We start from the raw sequence: 27936 nt of genomic DNA, 5'->3' as shown, positions 1-27936 counted from the left end.
TAGAAAGTTCTACAAGACTATACATTCTTCTACTGAGTTTCAGCATTTTGCGTCCTCGCTCGTTACCCCTCTGTCGCTCAGGCGTTAATTGGCTGCTGCCTAGCAACGCGACGGACGCGGTTCCATTGACAGCCGTCTCCTTGACACCGCAGAGACGCTTTGTCCTGCAGCCGAGCTGCGGGCTCCCTTGTTTCTCTCCGCCGGCTTCCGAGTCCTGAGAGCCGGTCTTGCCTCGTAGCCATGTCGGTGTGCTGTGTGCCGCCCCCTAGCGCTCCGTGCCCCGTCCCTCCGCGGCCGGTGCTCATCTCTCGCCCACCGGTCCCCCAGAGCGTCCCGCCGTGCTCCATCCCACCCCCGGGACCATGCGAGCCCGCCCTGCCGCTGCCCTCCTCTGGCCTGGCCACCGCCGGCTTTCGCACCGCTAAGTACCTTCCGAGCGAGTGGGCGGTGCGGTGCCAGGCCGGCTTCGCGCAGTCCTTCGCTGACCGAGACACCTCGGAACGCGGGCGGCAGGAGTCCAAGCTGCTGGCGGCAGAGACCGAGGCGAGGTCTCAGCGCAGCCAGGCCGGAGTGACGAAGGGCCTGGGCGAGCGGCTGCAGGACCTGCACTTCTGGCGCTCCGAGCTGTGTCGCGAGATCGGGGACCTGACAGCCGAGACCGACTTGCTACTGGCCCAGAAGCGGCGGCTGGAGCGGGCCCTGGACGCCACTGAGACCCCGGCAAGCATCGTCAGCGACAACTTACAGTGCCGGGAGCGGCGGCTGGGGCCCGACCTGGTGCGAGATGAGGTGGAGGTGGAGCTGATTAGGGTAAGTTCATTGATTTCTATAAAGAGGGGAGACACAAGTCCAGATTCATTGACGGGCAGTGCGTAGTATGGTGGGAAAAGAGCGCCAGGAAGGGTGTTGACTATTTACTTCATCAGTGATGCAGGAAAGGAAAAGGCTACCTGTCATAGATACCTTGTTAGATGCAAATTCAGCTCAAAGCTCGTTACTTATTTCTCAAAACAGCCTTAGTTAGAACAATGCGAGACTTCTACAATCATTTGACCTAATAAATCCCCCTTCCGTTAAAATTACAATTCTCTGGTGACATCATAATTCTTAACCTCTCGATTTTTGTCATATCTCAATCACTCCCAAATCATTGTTCACATCTTGTCCTTATCAGTGCTTTAAATGGGCCGGTACTGTCCGGTACTGAGTACCGGTACTTTTTTATTTTGAGAGGGAGAGTACCGGCACATTTCAAGAAAAACGTAATACTTTTAATAGGAGAGTACCGGCACTTCTCAGGAACAAGCAGGTACTCTGGCACAGAGTACCGGCACTTTAATTTTTCCATTTCAAGCACTGGTCCTTATCACTCCTTACTAACACTGACATCGGTCTCTGGTACTTGCCACGTATTGACATCTAAGTGCTTCACTTGCTGCAGTAACATAATTAGCACCCCATTGTTTAGAAATCGATATTTTCATCTGTACGAAAATAATGACAGCACCTTAGAGCAAAATAAGGCACTATACAACTGATCAAGAAACCATAACGTTATACTTTATCCCACCTACATATCGAAGAATGACTTATCTCTGTGTGATGCCTGAATAGTGGCGCCATGGAATGACGCCTTGAAAGCTAAGTTGTGACGTGATAATGATCTCTCATTTACGACATACAGCATCTGCTCAAGAACCGTCCCTGAGGGTGGAATACGTGGCCACGCTTTCCCCGCAGTGACATTATAATCGTCAGATCTACCTGATAAGCACCATTTTAATTCCTTTTTTAGGTTTGTCATTATTAACGCCCTTTGATCTTACTTAAATTATAACATGATATAATTACTTATAGAGGATGCAGCCACCTCTCTTCATTCATTCGTCTGTTGTTGCGTCATTCACATTTTTCTTCCGCCACTACATCATGCGGTATGGCGTATGGGGCGAACGAGCCACTCATTGTGAGTCACTGGAAATCTGAATTTTTACAAGAAGCACATCAGTACACAAAGTCGTTCTCGCCTTTGGATGAACTGCTATGGCAGTCCGTGCTTTTTGAACCCGAAAATATTTTTGCTTTTGTTGACCTTTGTCCTCCGTCAACTGAGTTCTGCAACTACCATGAACAACAAACATCGACAAAGCCAAAAGGCTGGCAGCCAACACCTCTAGTAATTGTTTTACTATCTGTCATATCACCCTAATTCTGCTCCTCCTGATCCTTACCCCCTTTTCCTCAGAACCCGTTTGCAGAAAAAGAGAATGGGGAGGCACGTGGCCAGTCCCCCGGGTAACGACAGTGTCGCGGTCTACTGCTGCCAAGGACAGTGTTAGCACCCATGGCAGGGGCGTAGCACCCAGTCGCACCCAGGCAGTGGCACCCGGGCCCAGCGCCTTGAGGAGTTCCACTAAACCTGGAATATTGGTGTATTTCACAGCTCAATCAGCAGTCATGGAGGACATTTCCTACCCTGCGCTAGGGCGAGCCTATGACCTCCTGTCAACACCACTGTCCAACAGATACATAGCCAGAGAAAGCCATTCCCTACCATAACCACAATAGTCCGGCAGACATCCTCTTTCCAAATACCCCCTGCACTAGTGGAACATCTGAAGAGTGTAGTATGAGTGTGTGGGTGTGGTATCTGCTTAACCTGCAAGTTTGGAAAGGGTTATCTCTCATGAGTTACACTGCATTTCAGTACCTTAAATTAATTGCTGCAAAAGTCAATTAGGCCTTCCACAGGCCTTTCATATATCACAACTGTCAAATTTGTTTCCTTCTTCAATATTACAACAAAAAACATGAAGTTACTGAAAGAGCATACTCTTTGTGTAATTGGGACAATCTGCTTTTCTGTGCAGGAAATGGAACTGATCCGAAACGTGCAGGAACTTCTGAAGAGAACTTTAGAGCAGACCGTCATGCAGATACGGTAAGGTACTCTGGGAGGGATCTTTTGTCGTCCACATGCATTATTTAAATGTTTATCTTTCAAGAGCTCTGTTACCAAGGATTGATCACTGCCAGACATAGAGAGCAGTTTATACATTAGTTTTAGGAGCGTTATGAGGTTAATTAAATGACTACATGGACGCAGTGGATTCCTTGTATATTTGTAGACCCGGGCATCTAACATAAGGCTAGTCTGGTGTTATTTGTATGTGTGAAAATAGGTGAGAAGCAACTCTTGGGTAGAAAGTTGAATCCTGGCCTCTATACTTCACCTTCCTGACCTGTAGAGGGGCAGTATTTGGCCCTTGTGCTTTCAGGCTGCATGAGTGTTCCTCTTAATCAACCTCGAATCTATGGTCCTCCCTCGCAAGGGCTTCCATTTCCAGAGAGTGGCGCTGAAGTTAAGAGCACTACTGTGGCTGGCCTGCTTTTCACCCATCACTGCCTCGAAACTGTACACAAAACCAGAATTTCAGTCAAAATCTGTGACCACTCTACCGCTGCAGCGGCTACAGGATTTTACTCATTCAGCCAGAAGCCAACTCTGACCGGATCCATCAACCCTATCAGGAGTTTGTAGACCTAACTAAAAATGCATCATTTGACCTAACTACCTTATTTGGAAAGCTATAGCTCAACAGCCTTTAAGAAATTGTGAAATAAATGACCAATAGAATGTTAAGTTGAAAAGGACATTTACGGACCTACCTCCGACTCACCTCCCTTTCACAGAAACAGACCCTTCCTATTTTTTTCAATAAAACTGTCAGCCACATTTTTTTACTTTGGAGGCCCAGAGTTGTTTCTCCTTAATACATCATTTGTCAGGTGAAACATCCGTTTTTTTTACCTTCCATAGGATGTCACTGTTGCTGACTCCATGATATGTGTGACTGTCTCAGAAACTGTGCATGGTGACCATTTTCCACGATGGCCACCTTGGCATAGTAGCCCATGGACATCATACATATATCCTACCTCTTACTCAGTAAGTTTAAAAGTAACCGTAGGCGCCACCTCATGTGATTAGAAACAAAAAAGTAATTCCACTCATCAGACCAAACAGTGAATATGGTCATTATGCAATTCCATATGTGTCACCCCACAATGTGCATTTGCTGTTCTCATGACAGACAGTGCCATTTTCGTTTACTACCACAGCTATTCATTTGATATAGGTTATTCAGCAATTTTTCCGACCATACTGCGTAATAATAACAATGGCATACTGTACAACATTTCTGTCAGAAATGTCAGTGCTGCATAATCTATAAATAAATACATAAATAAACAAAAACGTATGTGAAAGTCTCATTCCATATTGTGTGCCATACAGCCCCATAATGTAGGTTATTTAGGGGCCAGACAAACTTCACTGTTACTCTTTGCAGAGTAAAGGGCGCCATTAAAGCCTGTACTTCCCATCGAGTTTAAAGCCCATCGCCGGTGTTAACATCAGCCTTTGGCTAAGGTGACCAACGGACAGAGAGTAAGGGCTCTAGTGTGAGTAGGCAGCATCCAGACTCCATGTTTGGCCGATGTGCGGTAGTTAGTGCTTAGCACACATGTCCACATGAAAAGGAAACAAAAGGGCCTACCAGAGGAAGGCTCTATGTTATGAATTTAGAGATAGGAATTACTTTTAAAATAAATATTAAGAAAGCATTGAAAGTATTTTAAAATGTATAGATATAAAGTAGGTAATGTTCATACAAGATCCCCAAACATTATTGGTTTAAACACAGGAACATGACTGCTCTTTCCAGTGAGTTAAGCAAAGAGAGAGCTTTTGAATCTACAGGAACATGACACACTACAGCAACCCGGATGGCCTGTTGACACTGCATTTGATTTAATCTTTATGCAACCACTCAAGAAAGTCAAGAATGTGACATGGAAGGTGTTGTAGTTTCAAATAGTTTCCTGTGAGTTAATTATTACCAACTATAATTCCAATTCACAAAATCAAACAGAATTAATACATTAGATACAAAAAAAAATGACTAGTGAATAAAAATTGACTAGTCCCCTGCAATTCTTAATACAGCCTTTATGTATACTTATATGTGACTTAATAAGTCACCTTGTGACCACCAACTTATCCTTGACCGCAGACGTAGAAGAAAGTCAGTCACAGTAGTTTGCATATTAGAGGCCCCACATTTATATGTATGTATCATTGAGATAAACATTTTTTCGACAAAATGCAAGAAGCCCTTATCAAAGCCTAATATTAATCACATGAGCTGTAGTCCATATTACATCAATAAAACACTGCAGCTCTTGAGATTCACGAGGAAAGCTTGATCACTGTAACTATGATCAAATGTTTTACATTCTCGGCATGTCAGAGCACAATTTTATTAAGTGTCATATCGCTTCAGCACCTAGGGCCATATGTCCGAACACATTTTCTCATAGACACAGAATGGGCAAAACTGCTTGATACATCTGGCCCCTAACCACTATCCCACTACATGAATATTTATTCTGTTCACTCTATGATAATGTCACCCAGAGATGGTGGAACAAAGTAAACACATGAAAACAGAAAGCTATAATGAATGAATATAGTGCAGTGATTTAGTGGAAGGACCGTAAAGTAAATTGACAGTTTTGTGACTGGGCCAGGGAAGATTCATCGAGAACAGTATGAGCAATGACAGTGGAAACAAACAAACATGATTCAGCTTGACTGTGCTGCAGAAATAACAAACCGTGAAATGTGCAGGAGGAAAAGCAAGGGAAAAATCAATTTTGTAAAACATGGTTGCTAGGCCCAAATTGAAGCCTGGTTTACAAGGGGTAGGAAAACACAATTTTACACATAGGAAATTTGCTTTAAAGACAATTTTACCATATCAGTGTTCACATGTATAATGAATGGTAAAACCACATAATTCTGTATGTTATTAACAACAGACAAGAAACATGCATGCACAAAAATCTTTAAAAGTGTGCTTGCAGCTAAAACCGTGATCAATGGAGAGCACATTGAGCATAGTTTTTTTAAACAATTGTTTATTGGCATTTCTGATACAACAGACATTTATAGATTGCATGATAGATGAGTTGTTATCCCTAAACAAACAGTATCTTAACTATTATTAAAGAATGTATTCTCTGGCATAACTGCCCATAAGTATGATAATGAGTCTTCTGCACCACTCTGGGTTATACATAGAAGGAGCATGACCCCTATTCTCGACTGTGCCAACAAATGTATGTGGTTACATATCTGAGCAAGAGGTATATGGCATTTTAGCTTTGTAACTAAATGTGCAACTCTACATTACCCTCCCAATAGTCTGGAGATCGACTGAGAACCAACTTTGTGACATATTTCATTCGAATTGGAAAGCAAGGTGCTGAGTAAGTGAGAGGCGCAGGCAGCAAGAATCGTGTTTGTAGCAAAGTGGCAGTAATTAGGTGGTATGACTGTGGGGTCTTACCATGTAATACTAGCACTTTACCCAGAGGTGGACCTCAGGTTCACACCCGTAAACCTTAGCTCAATCCTGGTAGTGTGGCAAAGAGCAGTCAGGCTACTTAAAGGAACATGTGTAAAGCATTACACAACATCAACATGGATGATAAGTAATTGACACAACTTTAAAGAAATACTACACCAATTTAGAAAAATAGAGCAGAATTTTATCTTAATTTAGACACCAAAACAAACTTTGCATTTTACTTACAACCAGAGTTGTGGAGTTTGAAAATAGAAGCTCTTTTATTTAACAAACGGTTACCGTAGAACTGAATGGGGGAAAAGAACAATGTACAATCGGTCACCTTCGGCAGCTCCTCGTGCAGAGGTGGACTTGCAGCTGTCAATCACGGGAGGGTTGCATCAAAGATGCTTTGCAACTTAGTAGATGTCACCTTCTTCAGGATGCAGGATTTCAGCAGTGGGGACATTGCCGATGTCAGTCACTATTGCTGGGAGGCGCTCAGGAGTTGGTGACACCCAGGGATGGGTCGGTTATTGGGCTAGTGACCAACAAGCCTTGGCAGCGGCAAAAGTAATCCATGGGTACTTCAAGGACTGGAGGTCAACCGTAGAGGTATAGCGGCTAGAAGAAACTTGGGGTGAGCCTCACTTGAACACCTGGGTGCAGGTCACCACTTTTCTTTGGGCTCACTCAAAAGGGCCCCAATGATTTGGACGTCTTGTGAAAGAGCATGCCAATTCTTCTGCAGGTTGCAGGTGACTGGTTCCACCAGTCAGGGGAGTCTGCTTCAGTTTTTGGTATCCACTGGAGTCCCTCTTGCTGGAAGCAACAAGTTTTTGTCATGAGCACACTTCATACACAGAATTCCAGTATATGGTCTCCTCAGGGCACTTAAGTATTCTTTCTTTGCACTGCGGTGGAGTCCTAAGTCCTGTTGTCTGTGATGGCATATTCTCTCTGCCTCTTCTCAGATTCAAAGTCAGAAACTGAGGTTCTGGTGCAATGGGAGCCCCTTAAATCCTAGTTATGGGGAAGTTAAGATGTGACGGACAGTGGCCAATGGGCTACTGGTCCCTGCATCTAGTCTGCCCGAGGTGACGACTTTCTGTGAAAGTACGTCACTTTTCTACCCAGAACCCTCTAATTCCAAGGTTTGTCCACATGGCAGAACCTTTCACCGGCTGTAAGACTTTCTAGCCCACCCTAAAGGTGTGGTTAGCATCTTGGAGGTGTACGTCTCCTGAATAACAAATTTTCCCTGGACAGGGCAGGAAGGGCATTGTCCTCGATTGGGGGACGAGAGATTACATATCAAGGGCGATGAAAGCCTTTGAGACTCACCGCCTTGATTACTGTAAGCACTAGCCATCCTGGGAGGGCGGAGGTGTGACCTCCTTCCTGCCCAGGTCTTCTGTTTCTGTCCTGGGGAAAGTGTTAGCACAACCAATAGGAAGGCAGACTCTTGTCATGGAGGCAAACATCTCGGGGGAGCCTGCCAAGTCAAGGAAAAGCTGGCACCGTGGTGGGCATCTGCTAGGGATGCCACCAGGGTACATAGTAGGTAACCCTGGGCATTAGATTCGTGCTCAGGGTTAAAAAGCATGGTGTTTGACTCCAAACATGGGGGAAATTGGTCAGGCCATCATGGAGTGGACATCTGGGATTTTCCTGAGTGCCAGCCCATGTAATCATATGGACAGTCGGTCACTTGTGGTAGCATTGTTTAAAATGCTATCACAGGGTCATATATGCTCATGCATATATGTCAGGACTCATAACACAGTGCACCCTTCCTTCTGGCTATAGGAGGCCTGCCTTAGTGTGTCGGACCTGTGCTATGGGCGGTGAGGGGACTCTGCCTGCACCTAGTGTGGGCAGAGTCAAACCCGAGCAGACAAGCTGCTTGTGCAGGCTGACATGGCAGCTCTGTGGCCTTTGCTTTTACTCATCCCAAGCAGGGTGGCACAGTCAGTGCTGCAGCCCTGGTGACCCCTTTACATCCATGCCCTGGGTACCACTGGTACCATTTACTAGCGCCTTATAGGGGTGTTAAAGTCCTTGCCAATTGGGTTTACCAAATCACAGTACCACTTAATGGAGAGAGCACTGGCACTGAGGTTTGATTAACAGGCCTCAGTGCACATTCAGATAAAAAACAACAGTCTCAGTAGTCTAAATGGGGGCAAAAAGTGTGGTACGGCATCCTAAAGAGCCTAGTTTCTTACAGCGGTCAAGTGCAAGTCTGTAAAAATGAGGGGATTGTAGGGCAGGGACCAGAGAAAGGGGAGCAGCAGATAGGCTCCTCCTAACATGGTCCCTTATACAGGTGAGAGATGTTGGCCCTAACAGTGAGTTTGTGAGGCTTGTATTATGTAAGCCACTTGGTATAGATGCATTACCAGGAAGTGTTAGAGTTTCTCTTGATCAATAGGTATGCTGGTAAGCATCTCTAGGGAGGTCTGTCATCACTTTTCACCATCTGGGAGAATGAAACCATCAGCTCATGCCAGTCACAGGTAATTGGAAAAAAAACCCTGAGGCTTCGACCTTATTCTGTATTTAGTGCCATACTCTTACATGCTGTGTAAAGAAATGGCTTCCTGTTGCAGTTACCCCCCACTTTTTGCCTGATACTGATGCTGACTTGACTGAGAAGTGTGCTGGGACCCTGCTAACCAGGCCCCAGCACCAGTGTTCTTTCACCTAAAATGTACCATTGTTTCCACAATTGGCACACCCTGGCATCCAGATAAGTCCCTTGTAACTGGTACCTCTGGTACCAAGGGCCCTGATGCCAGGGAAGGTCTCTAAGGGCTGCTGCATGTATTATGCCACCCTAGAGACCCCTCACTCAGCACAGACACACTGCTTACAAGCCTGTGTGTGCTAGTGAGAACAAAATGAGTAAGTCGACATGGCACTCCCCTCAGGGTGCCATGCCAGCCTCTCACTGCCTATGCAGTATAGGTAAGACACCCCTCTAGCAGGCCTTACAGCCCCAAGGCAGGGTGCACTATACCATAGGTGAGGGTACCAGTGCATGAGCACTGTACCCCTACAGTGTCTAAGCAAAACCTTAGACATTGTAAGTGCAGGGTAGCCATAAGAGTATATGGTCTGGGAGTCTGTTTTACACGAACTCCACAGCACCATAATGGCTACACTGAAAACTGGGAAGTTTGGTATCAAACTTCTCAGCACAATAAATGCACACTGATGCCAGTGTAAATTTTATTGCAAAATACACCCCAGAGGGCACCTTAGAGGTGCCCCCTGAAACTTAACCGACTGTCTGTGTAGGCTGACTAGTTCCAGCAGCCTGCCACACTAGAGACATGTTGCTGGCCCCATGGGGAGAGTGCCTTTGTCACTCTGAGGCCAGTAACAAAGCCTGCACTGGGTGGAGATGCTAACACCTCCCCCAGGCAGGAGCTGTAACACCTGGCGGTGAGCCTCAAAGGCTCACCCCTTTGTGACAGCACCGCAGGACACTCCAGCTAGTGGAGTTGCCCGCCCCCTCCGGCCCCGGCCCCCACTTTTGGCGGCAAGGCCGGAGGAAAATAATGAGAATAACAAGGAGGAGTCACTGGCCAGTCAGGACAGCCCCTAAGGTGTCCTGAGCTGAGGTGACTCTAACTTTTAGAAATCCTCCATCTTGCAGATGGAGGATTCCCCCAATAGGGTTAGGATTGTGACCCCCTCCCCTTGGGAGGAGGCACAAAGAGGGTGTACCCACCCTCAGGGCTAGTAGCCATTGGCTACTAACCCCCCAGACCTAAACACGCCCTTAAATTTAGTATTTAAGGGCTACCCTGAACCCTAGAAAATTAGATTCCTGCGACAACAAGAAGAAGGACTGCCTAGCTGAAAACCCCTGCAGAGGAAGACCAGAAGACAACAACTGCCTTGGCTCCAGAAACTCACCGGCCTGTCTCCTGCCTTCCAAAGAACTCTGCTACAGCGACGCCTTCCAAAGGGACCAGCGACCTCTGAATCCTCTGAGGACTGCCCTGCTTCGACGACGACAAGAAACTCCCGAGGACAGCGGACCTGCTCCAAAAAGACTGCAACTTTATCCAAAGAAGCAGCTTTAAAGAACCCTGCAATCTCCCCGCAAGAAGCGTGAGACTTGCAACACTGCACCCGGCGACCCCGACTCGGCTGGTGGAGAACCAACACCTCAGGGAGGACCCCCGGACTACTCTACGACTGTGAGTACCAAAACCTGTCCCCCCTGAGCCCCCACAGCGCCGCCTGCAGAGGGAATCCCGAGGCTTCCCCTGACCGCGACTCTCTGAAACCTAAGTCCCGATGCCTGGAAAAGACCCTGCACCCGCAGCCCCCAGGACCTGAAGGACCGGACTTTCACTGCAGAAGTGACCCCCAGGAGTCCCTCTCCCTTGCCCAAGTGGAGGTTTCCCCGAGGAAGCCCCCCCTTGCCTGCCTGCAGCGCTGAAGAGATCCCTTGATCTCTCATTGACTTCCATTGCAAACCCGACGCTTGTTCTAACACTGCACCCGGCCGCCCCCGCGCCGCTGAGGGTGAAATTTCTGTGTGGGCTTGTGTCCCCACCGGTGCCCTACAAAACCCCCCTGGTCTGCCCTCCGAAGACGCGGGTACTTACCTGCTGGCAGACTGGAACCGGGGCACCCCCTTCTCTCCATTGAAGCCTATGCGTTTTGGGCACCACTTTGAACTCTGCACCTGACCGGCCCTGAGCTGCTGGTGTGGTAACTTTGGGGTTGCTCTGAACCCCCAACGGTGGGCTACCTTGGACCAAGAACTGAACCCTGTAAGTGTCTTACTTACCTGGTAAAACTAACAAAAACTTACCTCCCCCAGGAACTGTGAAAATTGCACCGTGTCCACTTTTGAAATAGCTATTTGTGAATAACTTGAAAAGTATACATGCAATTGAAATGATTCAAAGTTCCTAATGTACTTACCTGCAATACCTTTCAAACAAGATATTACATGTTAAATTTGAACCTGTGGTTCTTAAAATAAACTAAGAAAATAAATTTTTCTATAACAAAACCTATTGGCTGGATTTGTCTCTGAGTGTGTGTACCTCATTTATTGTCTATGTGTATGTACAACAAATGCTTAACACTACTCCTTGGATAAGCCTACTGCTCGACCACACTACCACAAAATAGAGCATTAGTATTATCTCTTTTTACCACTATTTTACCTCTAAGGGGAACCCTTGGACTCTGTGCATGCTATTCCTTACTTTGAAATAGCACATACAGAGCCAACTTCCTACATGCTGTAAATCATGTAACAACATTGCACTACTGATTTATGGAAAGGTCTGAAATGGCCGTCCATATCATGACAATAGTAGGTTTTGCATTAGTAGGAGATCAGCAAGTCTCTTAGCCTTGTCTATTGTGTGATAGGAGCTAGGCCCAGTATACAGACCTCCAACGTATTTTAATATAGCTTCTTTCCATTATTTTATCATTGTATGTACTAACAGCCTGATTAAATTATTCCTCTCTTGAACACTCCCATTCCATGTAGACAAAACCTGCTTGATCCACGTGACAACAGGCAGTTCCAGGACCCTGTGGGGGTACATTTTACTTAGTGTTTTGGGGGGCAAATAGGCCCTGTGCAGCTATTTATATTGAATATATTGAAGTCTAGCACTGAAAGATACTTTCTGTGATATTCCAATACCTTGTCCCATTCTTTTTCCTGGAAGGGTCTGCTAAAGTCAGCTTCCCTTTCATCATTTAAGATGCCCACCTGTGCACCTCCCGTGCCCATAAGAGCCTTGTGTATTCAGATGATTGGCCTCCTGCCACAGCCCATCATGATGATGACCTAATTGCACTCATGAGTCGGCTGCTCTGTATCTGTAATCCTCCACAAAGAGTGGATTCCTTCAGTCAGGATCCTATGTCCCAAGAATTGACCAGGTGGGAGTCCAGACCCCTCCATTGGGGATTGAAATGATGTTAAGGGTTATTGTCAAACAGATCTCCTACCCAGTCTAATCCTGCCTGCCCCCAGCACCTTAGTCCTTTGCTGTTTTGAAGCTCCGGATGCACCATTACACTATTCCGTAGTACGTCAGGGACATAAAACCTTGCCTGAGTCTCTGCTGTGCCTGCTGATAACAGTGTTGGGCCTTAAATTCTAAACAGGGAGGGAGAGGAGAGGCATGGCAGTGGAGAGAAGCCATCTCTGCAACATGAATCCACCATTATCTCGTAGCTTTTCACTGAGTTCTTGTACATTACACCCACCTGGATATCTAGCTATCCATCTGGTCTGAGTTGCAACGTAGTACAACTCAAAATCAGGGATATGAAATGCCCACAACCACCTTGACATTTGAGCTTCCTCAATGCTACTCTGTGTCACCCTGCATTCAAAATAAGATCATATAACAGAGCGTTGACTTCCTTAAACACATGTCTGAGGACAAAGAGTGGTGGGTTGGTGAAACAGGTCCAAGGGCCCCTGCATTGGAGCAAGGCAGCACATGGTGCACCAATGCAAAGAAAGGATAGGAATGCACTGTGTTATGTTAAATCCAGCACATTCCTGCTCTTTCCATTTCTCGCGGTGCAGCGAGGTGCCTTGCTGCGCTGAGTGAAATAATGATAACTCTGCCCCCAGAGCTTTGCGAACCAAACAGCCCCATTTAATCCTCTTTCTGCATAAAACAAACGATAATCCCTTCGGGCTCATATAATCAGCATAAACAACATGACTTTATGTCTGCCTCTGATGTCCAAAATTATTAGGGCCTGTTGAAAGCTGTGAACATTACTACCGGATTTGGAAATTATTCAAAAGTTACTTATTTCAAATGTGGGAAGACTTTTAACAAGGTACATTGCTGAATTCTCGCAACAATGATACAGAAAGTGGGGATTTCCATGATTGCATTGAAATCATACAGGCTTAATGCGTATGCCTTTTGCTTACTTAAACATGAGCACTGTTACTATCCCCCACATTAAGGATGAGTGGGGAACCAGACTGGAATACCATTTCCGTCAATCATACAGGCTTTATGCGTATGCCTTTTGCTCACTTAAACATGAGTACTGTTACTATCCTCCACATTAAGGATGAGTGGGGAACCAGACTGGAATGCCACTTCCGTCAATCATACAGGCTTTATGCGTATGCCTTTTGCTCACTTAAACATGAGTACTGTTACTATCCCCCACATTAAGGATGAGTGGGGAACCAGACTGGAATGCCATTTCCGTCAATCATACAGGCTTTATGCGTATGCCTTTTGCTCGCTTAAACATGAGTACTGTTACTATCCCCCACATTAAGGATGAGTAGGGAACCAGACTGGAATGCCATTTCCGTCCTTATGCTTTTCGGTATGTATATCGAGCTCTTATGTTGTGGTAGTAGACTGACCAATCGAGCTCTATGTTGCGATTTGTGTATGCTGTCTTGGGACACCCGTGGGCACTTTGGGAATGCTGGAGAAGAGGACGGAGTCTTCTTCAAGTCTTTGTATACTTTCCACAAATAATCCTCTATTCCACAAGGATTTCGGGTACTCCCAGGGTAGGGATGGGCAGCCTTCGCACTCTGGAAAATGAGCCAGATGAGGCTAAATTCCATTTTGCTGCAAGCATGACAGCCATTGCAGCATGGATGACAGATCATTGTCTCAAAAAGAAGTGAGAGAGGGCCCCACACACCACTTATCCACAAAGGGGACAGATAATTGTTTTCAGCTGAATGTGATTAAAACAGTGACCATGCTGTTTGGCAATGCACAACAGCTTTGGACGCTCGACTGGTGGCCTTCAGATTGTGCCCCAGCCCTGAGCCTCAAGTCTATTACTAAAAACCTGGGTGTCCGTCTAGATCAAGCTCTATCAATGATGGACCAGGTTGGGACCATGACTGGAAATTGTTTTCACATGCTTCAGTTATTAGGGAAAGTTTTTCCCTTGCTCCCTTTTTTGGCTAGGAAACTTTGACTCACGCGTTGGTGGTTAACCTCCTTGATTATCGCAATGCCTTACTGGCATCTGCTAATGACACTGTACTGAACAAACTTCAAGTTATACAGAATACTTGGTCACAGCTTATTTATAATTTACCATCTGGATCAGCATCTTCTCCCCTCTTGAGTGCCCTCCATTGGTTGCCTATACGCAAGAGAATTGTTTTCTAAGTATGCTGTTTGACCCATAAAGCGCTGAATTGAAAAGGCCCGGACTACAAAACCACCTTGCTCGTTCAGTAGAGAGTTGCTCTCAGTTCCACAGATTAGGAAGGCTAGATCAGGTAGAAGAGCCATTTCATTTCTGGTTCCTCGATATCGGAATGAACTTCCTCTCCATAAGGGGCAATGGAAGGACCACCTTAAATTTAAGAAGCTTTTGAAAACTGTGCTGTTTAGAGTGTAACTGCTTGTAGTCAGGTTTGTGATCATTTTGGCATTGAGATACCCCTCTTGGGGTGAGTTGAGCGTTGTATAAGCAATATTAACATAACATAAAATAATAGGGGAGTTGATATGCACAGTGTGACACATTTACCTCCTTGCATCCAGAGAGGTGCTTCTCTCCTTATGCAACATAGTTAATCACATGATTAGTCAGTCTCTGCAATTATTCCTTACATGCTCCAGTATGCATACCGCTTGCCATTGTGGGAATGTCCTCAAGTTGTGTGAGGTTCTGTAAAAGCTTCTTCTAGAACACAGGGGATTCACAGCTAACAATGGTTTCCAACTTCAGAGCCTCACTGGCATTGTGTGTGCCAAAATAAGAGTCCTTGACAAGGGAGTTCAAGCTTACAACAGGAGCACTCATGGACTCATGATGCAAAGGGTATCTGAGGTACCTTTCATAGCCTATATTTTTAAGTACTCCATGAGGTTGTCTTCAAGCCCCCTTAATTATCAGTGTCTCACTGGAATTCAAATACTAAGTATTGGTGTCAGGACCAGCACAGTATACTGGAGACCCATCATGCCATCATCATAGTTGTAGCCGGAACAGGAATGTGAATGTTGAATGTTGCCTTGGGTCCAGTCCAGTCTCTCTCTCACTGAATCACTGGAGTAAGATATCACTCCTTAGCAGTATCAGGCACCCTAGGAACAAGACCCCTTCAGCTGGTCAACAGTTGGGTGCATGCATGGTCCTAGGCTCTGCCTGATTGCCAGTGTAATAAGTAAGCTAATGTAATGTTGACACATGACTGTAGACAAAGTGTAATTTGAATAATGTATTCACAGCAATATCAGTGACAACCACTATTTGCTTCAGCATTGGTGGGTCAGAGTTTGGTTCTAGTCACAAAGGAATTTTCAGGTGTAAATGCAGGTTCATTGTTAGAAATTGGGCCTCTAGTTGGCAGAGGTATACACCCTTGTCCAAGCAGGGACCACAATCATAGTCAGGGTAAGTCACAACACAATCCAAATCATCCTGTGCTCACCCTCTGGTAGCTTGGCACTGAGCAGTCAGGCTTAACTTAGAAGGCAATGTGTAAAGTATTTGTGCAATAAATTATACAGTAACACAGTGAAAACACCACAAAAATATACCACACAGGTTAAGAAAAATAGATAATATTTATCTGAATGAAACAAGGTCAAAATGACAAAGATCCAATAAGCACCAGTTGAAATATCACTTTTAAAATGTTTAAAAGAGTCTCTGTCCTTAGAAACCAATAGTTGTCTCTTTGTAACACACAGTTCCTGGGATGCGTAAAAAATAACAAAGCATGGAGACCACAGAGGAGGAGATGCATGGAAAAATAAGGTGTCGTGTCGGATTTTCTGGCGCGGCATAGATGATGCATCAATTCTTTCCACGTGGCAAGGGGTTGCATTGTTTTTGAGGCTTGGTTCCTCACTGCAATGCGGAGATATTTTGACGCCCAGTGACGACGCGTTTAAAATCGTTGACATGCTGGTAGAAGGAGCAGGCCCTTCGTCGATCCGGTAGACGATGCGTCTAATTTTCCATCGCAAGGCAGGCGCTGCGTCGAATTTCCCTTTGGGGGTCGGGGCTGTGTCGTTCTGGTCAGCGGTGCGGTGATTTCCTAGCCGTGATGCAGACTTTGCGTTGATTTCTGCAGGTGTTGTGTCAATTTTCAATGCACAAGGAGTTTCTTGAAGGGGTGAAGTCTCTGTTGGCCCTAAGACTTCAGAAACAGGAGGCAAGATCAATCCAAGCCCTTGGAGAGCACTTCAGGTGGAAGGCAGAGTCCTTCCAGAAGAGTCAAATGCCAGCAAGACAGCAGGGCAACAAGTAGGAGAGCAGTGCTTCTCAGCAAAGCAATCCAGTTGAGGCCTTTGGTCAGCCAGGCAGTTCCTCTGACAGAGTGCAGTTGTAGGTCCAGATGTGTCTTATTTGATGGGCTCAGAGACCCAGTTTATATACTAAAAAATGCCTTTGAAGTGGGGGAAATTTCAAAGAGTGGGTTTGAAGTGCAATAGTTCCCCTTTCTACCCAGTCCTGTCTGCCAGGACCCTGTGAGTTACCTAGGGCCTACCTTAGGGGTAACTAATATGTATAAAAGGCAGCGTGGGTTAAGGCTTGGCAAGTAGTTTTAAATGCTAAGTCGAAGTGGCAGTGAAACTGCACACACATTGTAGGAAGTTGGCTCTGTATGCACTATTTCAAAGTAAGGAATAGTATGCACAGAGTCCAAGGGTTCCCCTTAGAGGTAAGATAGTGGCAAAAAGAGATAATACTAATGCTCTATTTTGTGGTAGTGTGGTCGAGCAGTAGGCTTATCCAAGGAGTAGTGTTAAGCATTTGTTGTACACACACAAGCAATAAATGAGGAACACACAATCAGAGACAATTCCAGGCCAATAGGTTTTTGTATAGAAAAATATCTTTTCTTAGTTTATTTTAAGATTTAAGAACCACAGGTTCAGATTTTACATGTAATACTTCAAATGAAAGGTATTGCAGGTAGGTACTTTAGGAACTTTGAATAATCAAAATAGCATACACAGTTTTCAAATAAATGACATATAGCTATTTTAAAACTAGACACTGCAATTTTCAACAGTTCCTGGGGGGAGTAAGAGTTAGTTAGTTTTTGCAGGTAAGTAAACCACCTACGGGGTTCAAGTTTGGGTCCAAGGTAGCCCACCGTTGGGGGTTCAGAGCAACCCCAAAGTTACCACACCAGCAGCTCAGGGCCGGTCAGGTGCAGAGGTCAAAGTGGTGCCCAAAATGCATAGGCTTCAATGGAGAAGGGGGTGCCCCGGTTCCAGTCTGCCAGCAGGTAAGTACCCGTGTCTTCGGAGGGCAGACAAGAGGGGTTTTGTAGGGCACCGGGGGGGACACAAGTTAGCACAGAAAGTACACCCTCAGCAGCACGGGGCGGCCGGGTGCAGTGTGCAAACACATGTCGGGTTTCCAATGGAAATCAATGGGAGACCAAGGGGTCTCTTCAGAGATGCAGGCAGGCAAGTGGGGGGCTCCTCGGGGTAGCCACCACCTGGGCAAGGGAGAGGGCCTCTTGGGGGTTACTCCTGCACTGGAGTTCAGATCTTTCAGGTCCTGAGGGCTGCGGGTGCAGAGTCATTTACCAGGCGTCGGGATCTGGGAAGCAGGCAGTCACGGTCAGGGGGGGCCTCGGGATTCCTTCTTCAGGCGTCGCTGTGGGGGCTCAGGGGGGGGGGGGCACTCTGGCTACTCACGGTCTCGCAGTCGCCGGGGAGTCATCCCTGAAGTGTTGTTTCACAAGTCGAGCCGGGGGCGTCGGGTGCAGAGTAGCAAGTCTCACGCTTCCGGCGGGAAACGCAAGTTGTTTTAAAGTTGCTCCTTTGAAACAAAGTTGCAGTCTTGGGTGAACTGGGCCGCTGTCCTTGGGAGTTTCTTGGTCCTTCTAGAGCAGGGCAGTCCTCTGAGGATTCAGAGGTCGCTGGACCCTGGGGAAAGCGTCGCTGGAGCAGTGTCTTTAGAAGTGGGGAGACAGGCCGGTAGAGCTGGGGCCAAAGCAGTTGGTGTCTCCGTCTTCTCTGCAGGGTTTTTCAGCTTTGCAGTCCTCTTCTTCTTAAGTTGTAGGAATCTGAGTTCCTAGGTTCAGGGGAGCCCCTAAATACAGAATTTAGGGGTGTGTTTAGATCTGAGAGGGCAGTAGCCAATGGCTACTAGCCCTGAGGGTGGCTACACCCTCTTTGTGCCTCCTCCCAAGGGGAGGGGGTCACATTCCTATCCCTATTGGGGGAATCCTCCATCTGCAAGATGGAGGATTTCTAAAAGTCAGAGTCACCTCAGCTCAGGTTGCCTTAGGGGCTGTCCTGACTGGCCAGTGACTCCTCCTTGTTTTTCTCATTATCTCCTTTGGCCTTGCCGCCAAAAGTAGGGCCGTGGCCGGAGGGGGCGGGCAGCTCCACTAGCTGGAATGCCCTGGGGTGCTGTAACAAAGGGGGTGAGCCTTTGAGGCTCACCACCAGGTGTTACAGTTCCTGCAAGGCGGAGGTGATAAGCATCTCCACCCAGTACAGGCTTTGTTACTAGCCACAGAGTGACAAAGACACTCTCCCCATGTGGCCAGCAACATGTCTCGAGTGTGGCAGGCTGCTAAAACCAGTCAGCCTACACGGGTAGTTGGTTAAGGTTTCAGGGGGCACCTCTAAGGTGCCCTCTGGGGTGTAGGTTACAATAAAATGTACACTGGCATCAGTGTGCATTTATTGTGCTGAGAAGTTTGATGCCAAACTTCCCAGTTTTCAGTGTAGCCATTATGGTGCTGTGGAGTTCGTGTTTGACAGACTCCCAGACCATATACTCTTATGGCTACCCTGTACTTACAATGTCTAAGGTCTTGCTTAGACACTGTAGGGGCACAGTGCTCATGCACTGGTGCCCTCACCTATGGTATAGTGCACCCTGCCTTAGGGCTGTAAGGCCTGCTAGAGGGGTGACTTATCTATACAGCATAGGCAGTGTGAGGTTGGCATGGCACCCTGTGGGGAGTGCCATGTCGACTTACTTGTTTTGTCCTCACCAGTACACACAAGCTGGCAAGCAGTGTGTCTGTGCTGAGTGAGGGGTCCCCAGGGTGGCATAACATATGCTGCAGCCCTTAGAGACCTTCCCTGGCATCAGGGCCCTTGGTACCAGGGGTACCAGTTACAAGGGACTTACCTGGATGCCAGGGTGTGCCAATTGTGGAAACAAAAGTACAGGTTAGGGAAAGAACACTGGTGCTGGGGCCTGGTTAGCAGGCCTCAGCACACTTTCAAATCAAAACTTAGCATCAGCAAAGGCAAAAAGTCAGGGGGTAACCATGCCAAGGAGGCATTTCCTTACACCCCCCCCCCAAACGAAAGAGGATGAGACTAACCTTTCCCAAGAGAGTCTTAATTTTCTAAGTGGAAGAACCTGGAAAGGCCATCTGCATTGGCATGGGCAGTCCCAGGTCTGTGTTCCACTATAAATTCCATTCCCTGTAGGGAGATGGACCACCTCAACAGTTTTGGATTTTCACCTTTCATTTGCATCCGCCATTTGAGAGGTCTGTGGTCAGTTTGAACTACAAAGTGAGTACCAAAGAGGTATGGTCTCAGCTTCTTCAGGGACCAAACCACAGCAAAGGCCTCCCTCTCAATGGCACTCCAACGCTGCTCCCTGGGGAGTAACCTCCTGCTAATGAAAGCAACAGGCTGGTCAAGGCCATCATCATTTGTTTGGGACAAAACTGCCCCTATCCCATGTTCAGAGGCATCTGTCTGCACAATGAACTGCTTGGAGTAATCTGGAGCTTTTACAACTGGTGCTGTGCACATTGCTTGTTTCAGGGTGTCAAAGGCCTGTTGGCATTCTACAGTCCAGTTTACTTTCTTGGGCATCTTCTTGGAGGTAAGTTCTGTGAGGGCTGTCACTATTGATCCATATCCCTTCACAAACCTCCTGTAGTACCCAGTCAAGCCAAGGAATGCCCTGACTTGAGTCTGGGTTTTTGGAGCTGCCCAGTCCAGAATACTCTGGATCTTAGGCTGGAGTGGCTGAACTTGGCCTACAAGGTGTCGCAAGTAAACCACAGTTCCCTGCCCTATCTGGCATTTGGATGCCTTGATAGAGAGGCCTGCCGATTGCAGAGCCTTCAAAACCTTCTTCAGGTGGACCAGGTGATCCTGCCAGCTGGAGCTAAAGACAGCAATATCGTCAAGATAAGCTGCACTAAAGGACTCCAAACCAGCAAGGACTTGATTCACCAACCTTTGGAAGGTGGCAGGGGCATTCTTTACACCAAAGGGCATAACAGTAAACTGATAATGCCCATCAGGTGTGGAGAATGCTGTCTTTTCTTTTGCTCCTGGTGCCATTTCGATTTGCCAGTACCCTGCTGTTAAGTCAAAGGTACTTAAGAATTTGGCAGCACCTAATTTATCAATCAGTTCATCGGCCCTTGGAACGGGATGGGCATCTGTCTTGGTGACAGAATTAAGTCCTCTGTAGTCCACACAAAACCTCATCTCTCTTTTTCCATCTTTGGTGTGAGGTTTGGGGACTGAGACCACTGGGCTGGCCCAGGGGCTGTCAGAGTGCTCAATGACTCCCAATTCCAGCATCTTGTGGACTTCCACCTTGATGCTTTCCTTAACTTGGTCAGACTGTCTGAATATTTTGTTTTTGACAGGCATGCTGTCTCCTGTGTCCACATCATGGGTACACAGGTGTGTCTGACCAGGGGTTAGGGAAAAGAGCTCAGCAAACTGTTGCAGGGCCTTCCTACAGTCAGATTGCTGTTGGCTAGAGAGGGTGTCTGAGTAGATCACTCCATCAACTGAGCCATCTTTAGGGTTTGTGGAGAGGAGATCAGGGAGAGGTTCACTCTCAGCTTCCTGGTCCTCATCTGTTACCATCAACAGATTCACATCAGCCCTGTCATGGAAGAGCTTAAGGCGGTTCACATGGATCACCCTCTTGGGGCTCCTGCTAGTGCCTAGGTCCACCAGGTAGGTGACCTGACTCTTCTTTTCTAGTACTGGGTAAGGGCCACTCCATTTGTCCTGAAGTGCCCTGGGAGCCACAGGCTCCATAACCCAGACTTTCTGCCCTGGTTGAAATTCAACCATTGCAGCCTTTTGGTCATACCAAAACTTCTGGAGCTGTTGGCTGGCCTCAAGGTTTTTACTTGCCTTTTCCATGTACTCTGCCATCCTTGAACGTAGGCCAAGTACATAGTCCACTATGTCTTGTTTAGGCTCATGAAGAGGTCTCTCCCAGCCTTCTTTCACAAGAGCTAGTGGTCCCCTTACAGGGTGGCCAAACAGAAGTTCAAAGGGTGAGAACCCTACTCCCTTCTGAGACACCTCTATGTAAGCGAAAAGCAGACATGGCAAGAGGACATGCTTTTGAGTTTTTCAGGGAGCCCCATGATCATGCCTTTTAATGTCTTGTTGAATCTCTCAACAAGGCCATTAGTTTGTGGATGGTATGGTGTAGTGAATTTATAAGTCACTCCACACTCATTCCACATGTGTTTCAGGTATGCTGACATGAAGTTGGTACCTCTGTCAGACACTACCTCCTTAGGAAAACCCACTCTGGTAAAAATACCAATGAGGGCCTTGGCTACTGCAGGGGCAGTAGTCGACCTAAGGGGAATAGCGTCAGGGTATCTAGTAGCATGATCCACTACTACTAGTATGTACATGTTCCCTGAGGCTGTGGGAGGTTCAAGTGGACCCACTATGTCCACACCCACTCTTTCAAAGGGAACCCCCACCACTGGAAGTGGAATGAGGGGGGCCTTTGGGTGTCCACCTGTCTTACCACTGGCTTGACAGGTGGTACAGGAGACACAAACCTCCTTGACTTTCTGGGACATGTTGGGCCAGTAGAAGTGGTTGACTAGTCTCTCCCACGTCTTGGTTTGTCCCAAATGCCCAGCTAGAGGAATATTATGGGCTAAGGTCAGTATGAACTCCCTAAACTCCTGAGGCACTACCACTCTCCTAGTGGCACCAGGTTTGGGATCTCTTGCCTCAGTGTAAAGGAGTCCATCTTCCCAATAGACCCTATGTGTTCCAGTTTTCTTGCCGTTGGACTCTTCAGCAGCTTGCTGCCTAAGGCCTTCAAGAGAGGGACAGGTTTCTTGCCCCTTACACAACTTCTCCCTTGAGGGTCCCCCTGGGCCTAGGAGCTCAACCTGATAAGGTTCTAACTCCATAGGCTCAGTTCCCTCAGAGGGCAGAACTTCTTCCTGGGAAGAGAGGTTCTCTTTTTGTTGTTGTGTTGCAGCTGGTTTCCCAGTTGTCTTTCCTTTTCTCTTGGTAGGCTGGGCCCTTTTTCCAGGCTCCAACTCTACTTTTTCACCCTGAGCCTTGCACTGTGCCCTTGTCTTGACACACACCAGTTCAGGGATACCCAGCATGGCTGCATGGGTTTTCAATTCTACCTCAGCCCATTCTGAGGACTCCAGGTAATTTCCAAGCAATCAGTCTACTGGGATATTTGAGGAGACCACCACCTGTTTCAGGCCATTGACCCCTCCCCACTCTAAAGTTACCATAGCCATGGGATGTACTTTAGTCTGATTGTCAGCGTTGGTGACTGGATAAATTTGTCCAGCCAGGTATTGACCAGGGGAAACCAGTTTCTCTGTCACCATAGTGACACTGGCACCTGTATCCCTCAGGCCTTCTACACTTGTCCCATTAATTAAGAGCTGCTGCCAGTATTTTTGCATGTTAGGAGGCCAGGCAGCCAGTGTGGCTAAATCCACCCCACCCTCAGAGACTAATGTAGCGTCAGTGTGACACCTGATTTGCTCTGGGCACACTGTTGATCCCACTTGGAGACTAGCCATTCCAGTTTTAGCTGGAGTGGAGTTAGAAGTGGTACTTTTCTTGGGACAGGCCTTGTCTCCAGTTTGGTGTCCAGGCTGATTACAGCTACAACACTAGGCCTTTTTGGGATCAAAGTTTTTACCCTTGTACCCAAAATTGTTTTGTGAAGAGGCTCTGGGCCCACCCTCCTGTGCAGGTTTTTGGGGGCCTGTAGAAGACTCTTTACTATTTTTGTTTTTGGATGTCTCAACACTCTTCCCGTGGGGAGGCTTTGTGACCCCTTTCTTTTGGTCACCCCCTGTGGAAGTCTTGGTCACCCTAGTCTTGACCCAATGGTCCGCCTTCTTTCTCAATTCTTGGGGAGAAATTGGTCCTAGGTCTACCAGATGCTGATGCAGTTTATCATTTGAACAATTACTTAATAGGTGTTCTTTCACAAATAAATTGTACAGCCCATCATAATCATTTACACCACTGACTTGAATCCAACCATCCAGTGTTTTCACTGAGTAGTCCACAAAATCAACCCAGGTCTGGCTCGAGGTTTTTTGAGCCCCCCTGAATCTAATTCTATACTCCTCAGTGGAGAATCCAAAGCCCTCAATCAGGGTGCCCTTCATGAGGTCATAAGATTCTGCATCTTTTCCAGAGAGTGTGAGGAGTCTATCCCTACACTTTCCAGTGAACATTTCCCAAAGGAGAGCACCCCAGTGAGATCTGTTTACTTTTCTGGTTGCACAAGCCCTCTCAAAAGCTGTGAACCATTTGGTGATGTCAGCACCATCTTCATATTTAGTTACAATCCCTTTAGGGATTTTCAACATGTCAGGAGAATCTCTGACCCTATTTATGTTGCTGCCACCATGGATGGGACCAAAACCCATCTCTTGTCTTTCCCTTTCTATGGCTAGGAGCTGTCTCTCTAAAGCCAATCTTTTGGCCATCCTGGCTAACAGGAGGTCATCTTCACTGAGGCTCTCCTCAGTGATTACAGAGGTGCTGGACCCTCCTGTGAGGGAAGCAGCATCTCTGACTATTATAGTTGGAGACAGGGCTTGAGGGGCCCTGATCTCCCTAATTAGGACTGGAGGGGGGGGGCTCCTCCACGTCACTAACTTCATCCTCTGGGAGGTCATCCTCAGAGGGGTTGGCTTTTTCAAACTCTGCCAGCAGCTCCTGGAGCTGTTGTTTGGAGGGTCTTAAGCCAACTGGGATTTTCTTTATTTTGCAGAGAGACCATAGCTCCCTCATCTTAAGATAGAGGTAAGGTGTGAGGTCGAGTTCCAACACATTCTCTTCTGCACCAGACATTATGGGGTTCATTCTGACCCCGGCGGGCGGCGGGAGCCGCCCGCCTGGAGGGAGCCACCATATGGCCGCTCCGCGGTCAAAAGACCGCGGAGGCCATTCTGGCTTTCCCGCTGGGCTGGCGGGCGACCGCCAGAAGGCCGCCCGCCAGCCCAGCGGGAAACCCCTCCCCACGAGGAAGCCGGCTCCGAATGGAGCCGGCGGAGTGGGAAGGTGCGACGGGTGCAGTTGCACCCGTCGCGAATTTCAGTGTCTGCTGAGCAGACACTGAAATTCTTTGTGGGGCCCTCTTATGGGGGCCCCACGACACCCCATACCGCCATCCTGTTCCTGGCGGGCGAACCGCCAGGAACAGGATGACGGTATGGGGTGTCGGAATCCCTATGGCGGCGCAGCAAGCTGCGCCGCCATGGAGGATTCCTCAGGGCATCGGAAAACCGGCGGGAGACCGCCGGTTTTCCTGTTCTGACCGCGGCCAAACCGCCGCGGTCAGAATGCCCTGCGGGGCACTGCCAACCTGTTGGCGGTGCTCCCGCATCCCCGGCGGTGAATGAGCCCCTATGTTTCTAAAAGTTGGAATACTTTTTAAGAATCTAAAACTATCTCTAGAACTTAATTCAAACTTTCACAAAACTTTTTAACTCTAAAAGAAATGCTAACAGGGACTAACACAAGGCCCTAGCAGGACTTTAAAAAATTTAGAAAAATAGCTCAAATTTCAAAAATCAGTTTCTAACGACAATTTTTGGAATTTAGTCGTGTGATCAGGTATTGGCTGAGGAGTCCAGCAAATGCAAAGTCTTGTACCCCACCGCTGATCCACCAATGTAGGAAGTTGGCTCTGTATGCACTATTTCAAAGTAAGGAATAGTATGCACAGAGTCCAAGGGTTCCCCTTAGAGGTAAGATAGTTGCAAAAAGAGATAATACTAATGCTCTATTTTGTGGTAGTGTGGTCGAGCAGTAGGCTTATCCAAGGAGTAGTGTTAAGCATTTGTTGTACACACACAAGCAACAAATGAGGAACACACACTCTGAGACAATTCCAGGCCAATAGGTTTTTGTATAGAAAAATATATTTTCTTAGTTTATTTTAAGAACCACAGGTTCAGATTTTACATGTAATACTTCAAATGAAAGGTATTGCAGGTAGGTACTTTAGGAACTTTGAATAATCAAAATAGCATACACAGTTTTCAAATAAATCACATATAGCTATTTTAAAACTAGACATAGTGCAATTTTCAACAGTTCCCGGGGGGAGTAAGAGTTAGTTAGTTTTTGCAGGTAAGTAAACCACCTACGGGGTTCAAGTTTGGGTCCAAGGTAGCCCAACGTTGGGGGTTCAGAGCAACCCCAAAGTTACCACACCAGCAGCTCAGGGCCGGTCAGGTGCAGAGGTCAAAGTGGTGCCCAAAACGCCTAGGCTTCAATGGAGAAGGGGGTGCCCCGGTTCCAGTCTGCCAGCAGGTAAGTACCCGCGTCTTCGGAGGGCAGACCAGGGGGATTTTGTAGGGCACCGGGGGGGACACAAGTCAGCACAGAAAGTACACCCTCAGCAGCACGGGAGCGGCCGGGTGCAGTGTGCAAACACGCGTCGAGTTTCCAATAGAAATCAATGGGAGACCAAGGGGTCTCTTCAGCAATGCAGGCAGGCAAGGGGGGGGGGCTCCTCGGGGTAGCCACCACCTGGGCAAGGGAGAGGGCCTTCTGGGGGTTACTCCTGCACTGGAGTTCCGATCTTTCAGGTCCTGGGGGCTGCGGTGCAGAGTCTTTACCAGGCGTCGGGATCTGGGAAGCAGGCAGTCGCGGTCAGGGGGATCCTCGGGATTCCATCTGCAGGCGTCGCTGTGGGGGCTTGGGGGGGGCCACTCTGGCTACTCACGGTCTTGCAGTTGCCGGGGAGTCCTCCCTGAAGTTTTGTTTCTCCACAAGTCGAGCCGGGGGCGTCGGGTGCAGAGTAGCAAGTCTCACGCTTCCGGCGGGAAACGCAAGTTGTTTTAAAGTTGCTCTCTTGAAACAAAGTTGCAGTCTTGGGTGAACAGGGCCGCTGTCCTCGGGAGTTTCTTGGTCCTTCTAGAGCAGGGCAGTCCTCTGAGGATTCAGTTCAGAGGTCGCTGGTCCCTGGGGAAAGTGTCGCTGGAGCAGTGTCTTTAGAAGTGGGGAGACACGCCGGTAGAGCTGGGGCCAAAGCAGTTGGTGTCTCCGTCTTCTCTGCAGGGTTTTTCAGCTTTGCAGTCCTCTTCTTCTTAGGTGGCAGGAATCTGAGTTCCTAGGTTCAGGGGAGCCCCTAAATACAGAATTTAGGGGTGTGTTTAGGTCTGGGAGGGCAGTAGCCAATGGCTACTAGCCCTGAGGGTGGCTACACCCTCTTTTTGCCTCCTCCCAAGGGGAGGGGGGTCACATTCCTATCCCTATTGGGGGAATCATGCATCTGCAAGATGGAGGATTTCTAAAAGTCAGAGTCACCTCAGCTCAGGTTGCCTTAGGGGCTGTCCTGACTGGCCAGTGACTCCTCCTTGTTTTTCTCATTATCTCCTCCGGCCTTGCCGCCAAAAGTAGGGCCGTGGCCGGAGGGGGCGGGCAACTCCACTAGCTGGAATGCCCTGGGGAGCTGTAACAAAGGGGGTGAGCCTTTGAGGCTCACCGCCAGGTGTTACAGTTCCTGCAAGGGGGAGGTGATAAGCATCTCCACCCAGTACAGGCTTTGTTACTAGCCACAGAGTGACAAAGGCACTCTCCCCATGAGGCCAGCAACATGTCTCGAGTGTGGCAGGCTGCTAAAACCAGTCAGCCTACACGGGTAGTTGGTTAAGGTTTCAGGGGGCACCTCTAAGGTGCCCTCTGGGGTGTAGGTTACAATAAAATGTACACTGGCATCAGTGTGCATTTATTGTGCTGAGAAGTTTGATACCAAACTTCCCAGTTTTCAGTGTAGCCATTATGGTGCTGTGGAGTTCGTGTTTGACAGACTCCCAGACCATATACTCTTATGGCTACCCTGCACTTACAATGTCTAAGGTCTTGCTTAGACACTGTAGGGGCACAGTGCTCATGCACTGGTGCCCTCACCTATGGTATAGTGCACCCTGCCTTAGGGCTGTAAGGCCTGCTAGAGGGGTGACTTATCTATACTGCATAGGCAGTGTGAGGTTGGCATGGCACCCTGTGGGGAGTGCCATGTCGACTTACTCGTTTTGTCCTCACCAGCACACACAAGCTGGCAAGCAGTGTGTCTGTGCTGAGTGAGGGGTCCCCAGGGTGGCATAACATATGCTGCAGCCCTTAGAGACCTTCCCTGGCATCAGGGCCCTTGGTACCAGGGGTACCAGTTACAAGGGACACTTACCTGGATGCCAGGGTGTGCCAATTGTGGAAACAAAAGTACAGGTTAGGGAAAGAACACTGGTGCTGGGGCCTGGTTAGCAGGC

The 27936-nt window shown here is 47.7% G+C and overlaps 1 protein-coding gene across 1 annotated transcript in view; it reads left to right on the top strand.

Annotated features, from left to right (window-relative positions):
* Positions 1 to 145: 145 nt before the first annotated feature.
* TEKT4 (tektin 4) overlaps positions 146 to 27936 on the top strand; it is a 79157-nt gene continuing 51366 nt past the window's right edge. Inside the window, exons 1-2 of the mRNA XM_069209827.1 lie at positions 146 to 810; positions 2871 to 2941. Of these exons, the coding sequence (XP_069065928.1) occupies positions 241 to 810; positions 2871 to 2941 (641 nt within the window). The 5' untranslated portion in view covers positions 146 to 240. The remainder of the gene's footprint in view (positions 811 to 2870; positions 2942 to 27936) is intronic.

The sequence above is a fragment of the Pleurodeles waltl genome, chromosome 10 (genome assembly GCF_031143425.1).
Source record: "Pleurodeles waltl isolate 20211129_DDA chromosome 10, aPleWal1.hap1.20221129, whole genome shotgun sequence".
In the NCBI taxonomy this organism is placed as follows: Eukaryota; Metazoa; Chordata; class Amphibia; order Caudata; family Salamandridae; genus Pleurodeles; species Pleurodeles waltl.
The sequence above is the reverse complement of the archived record's forward strand: the minus strand, read 5'-3'. Positions and strand labels throughout refer to the sequence as shown.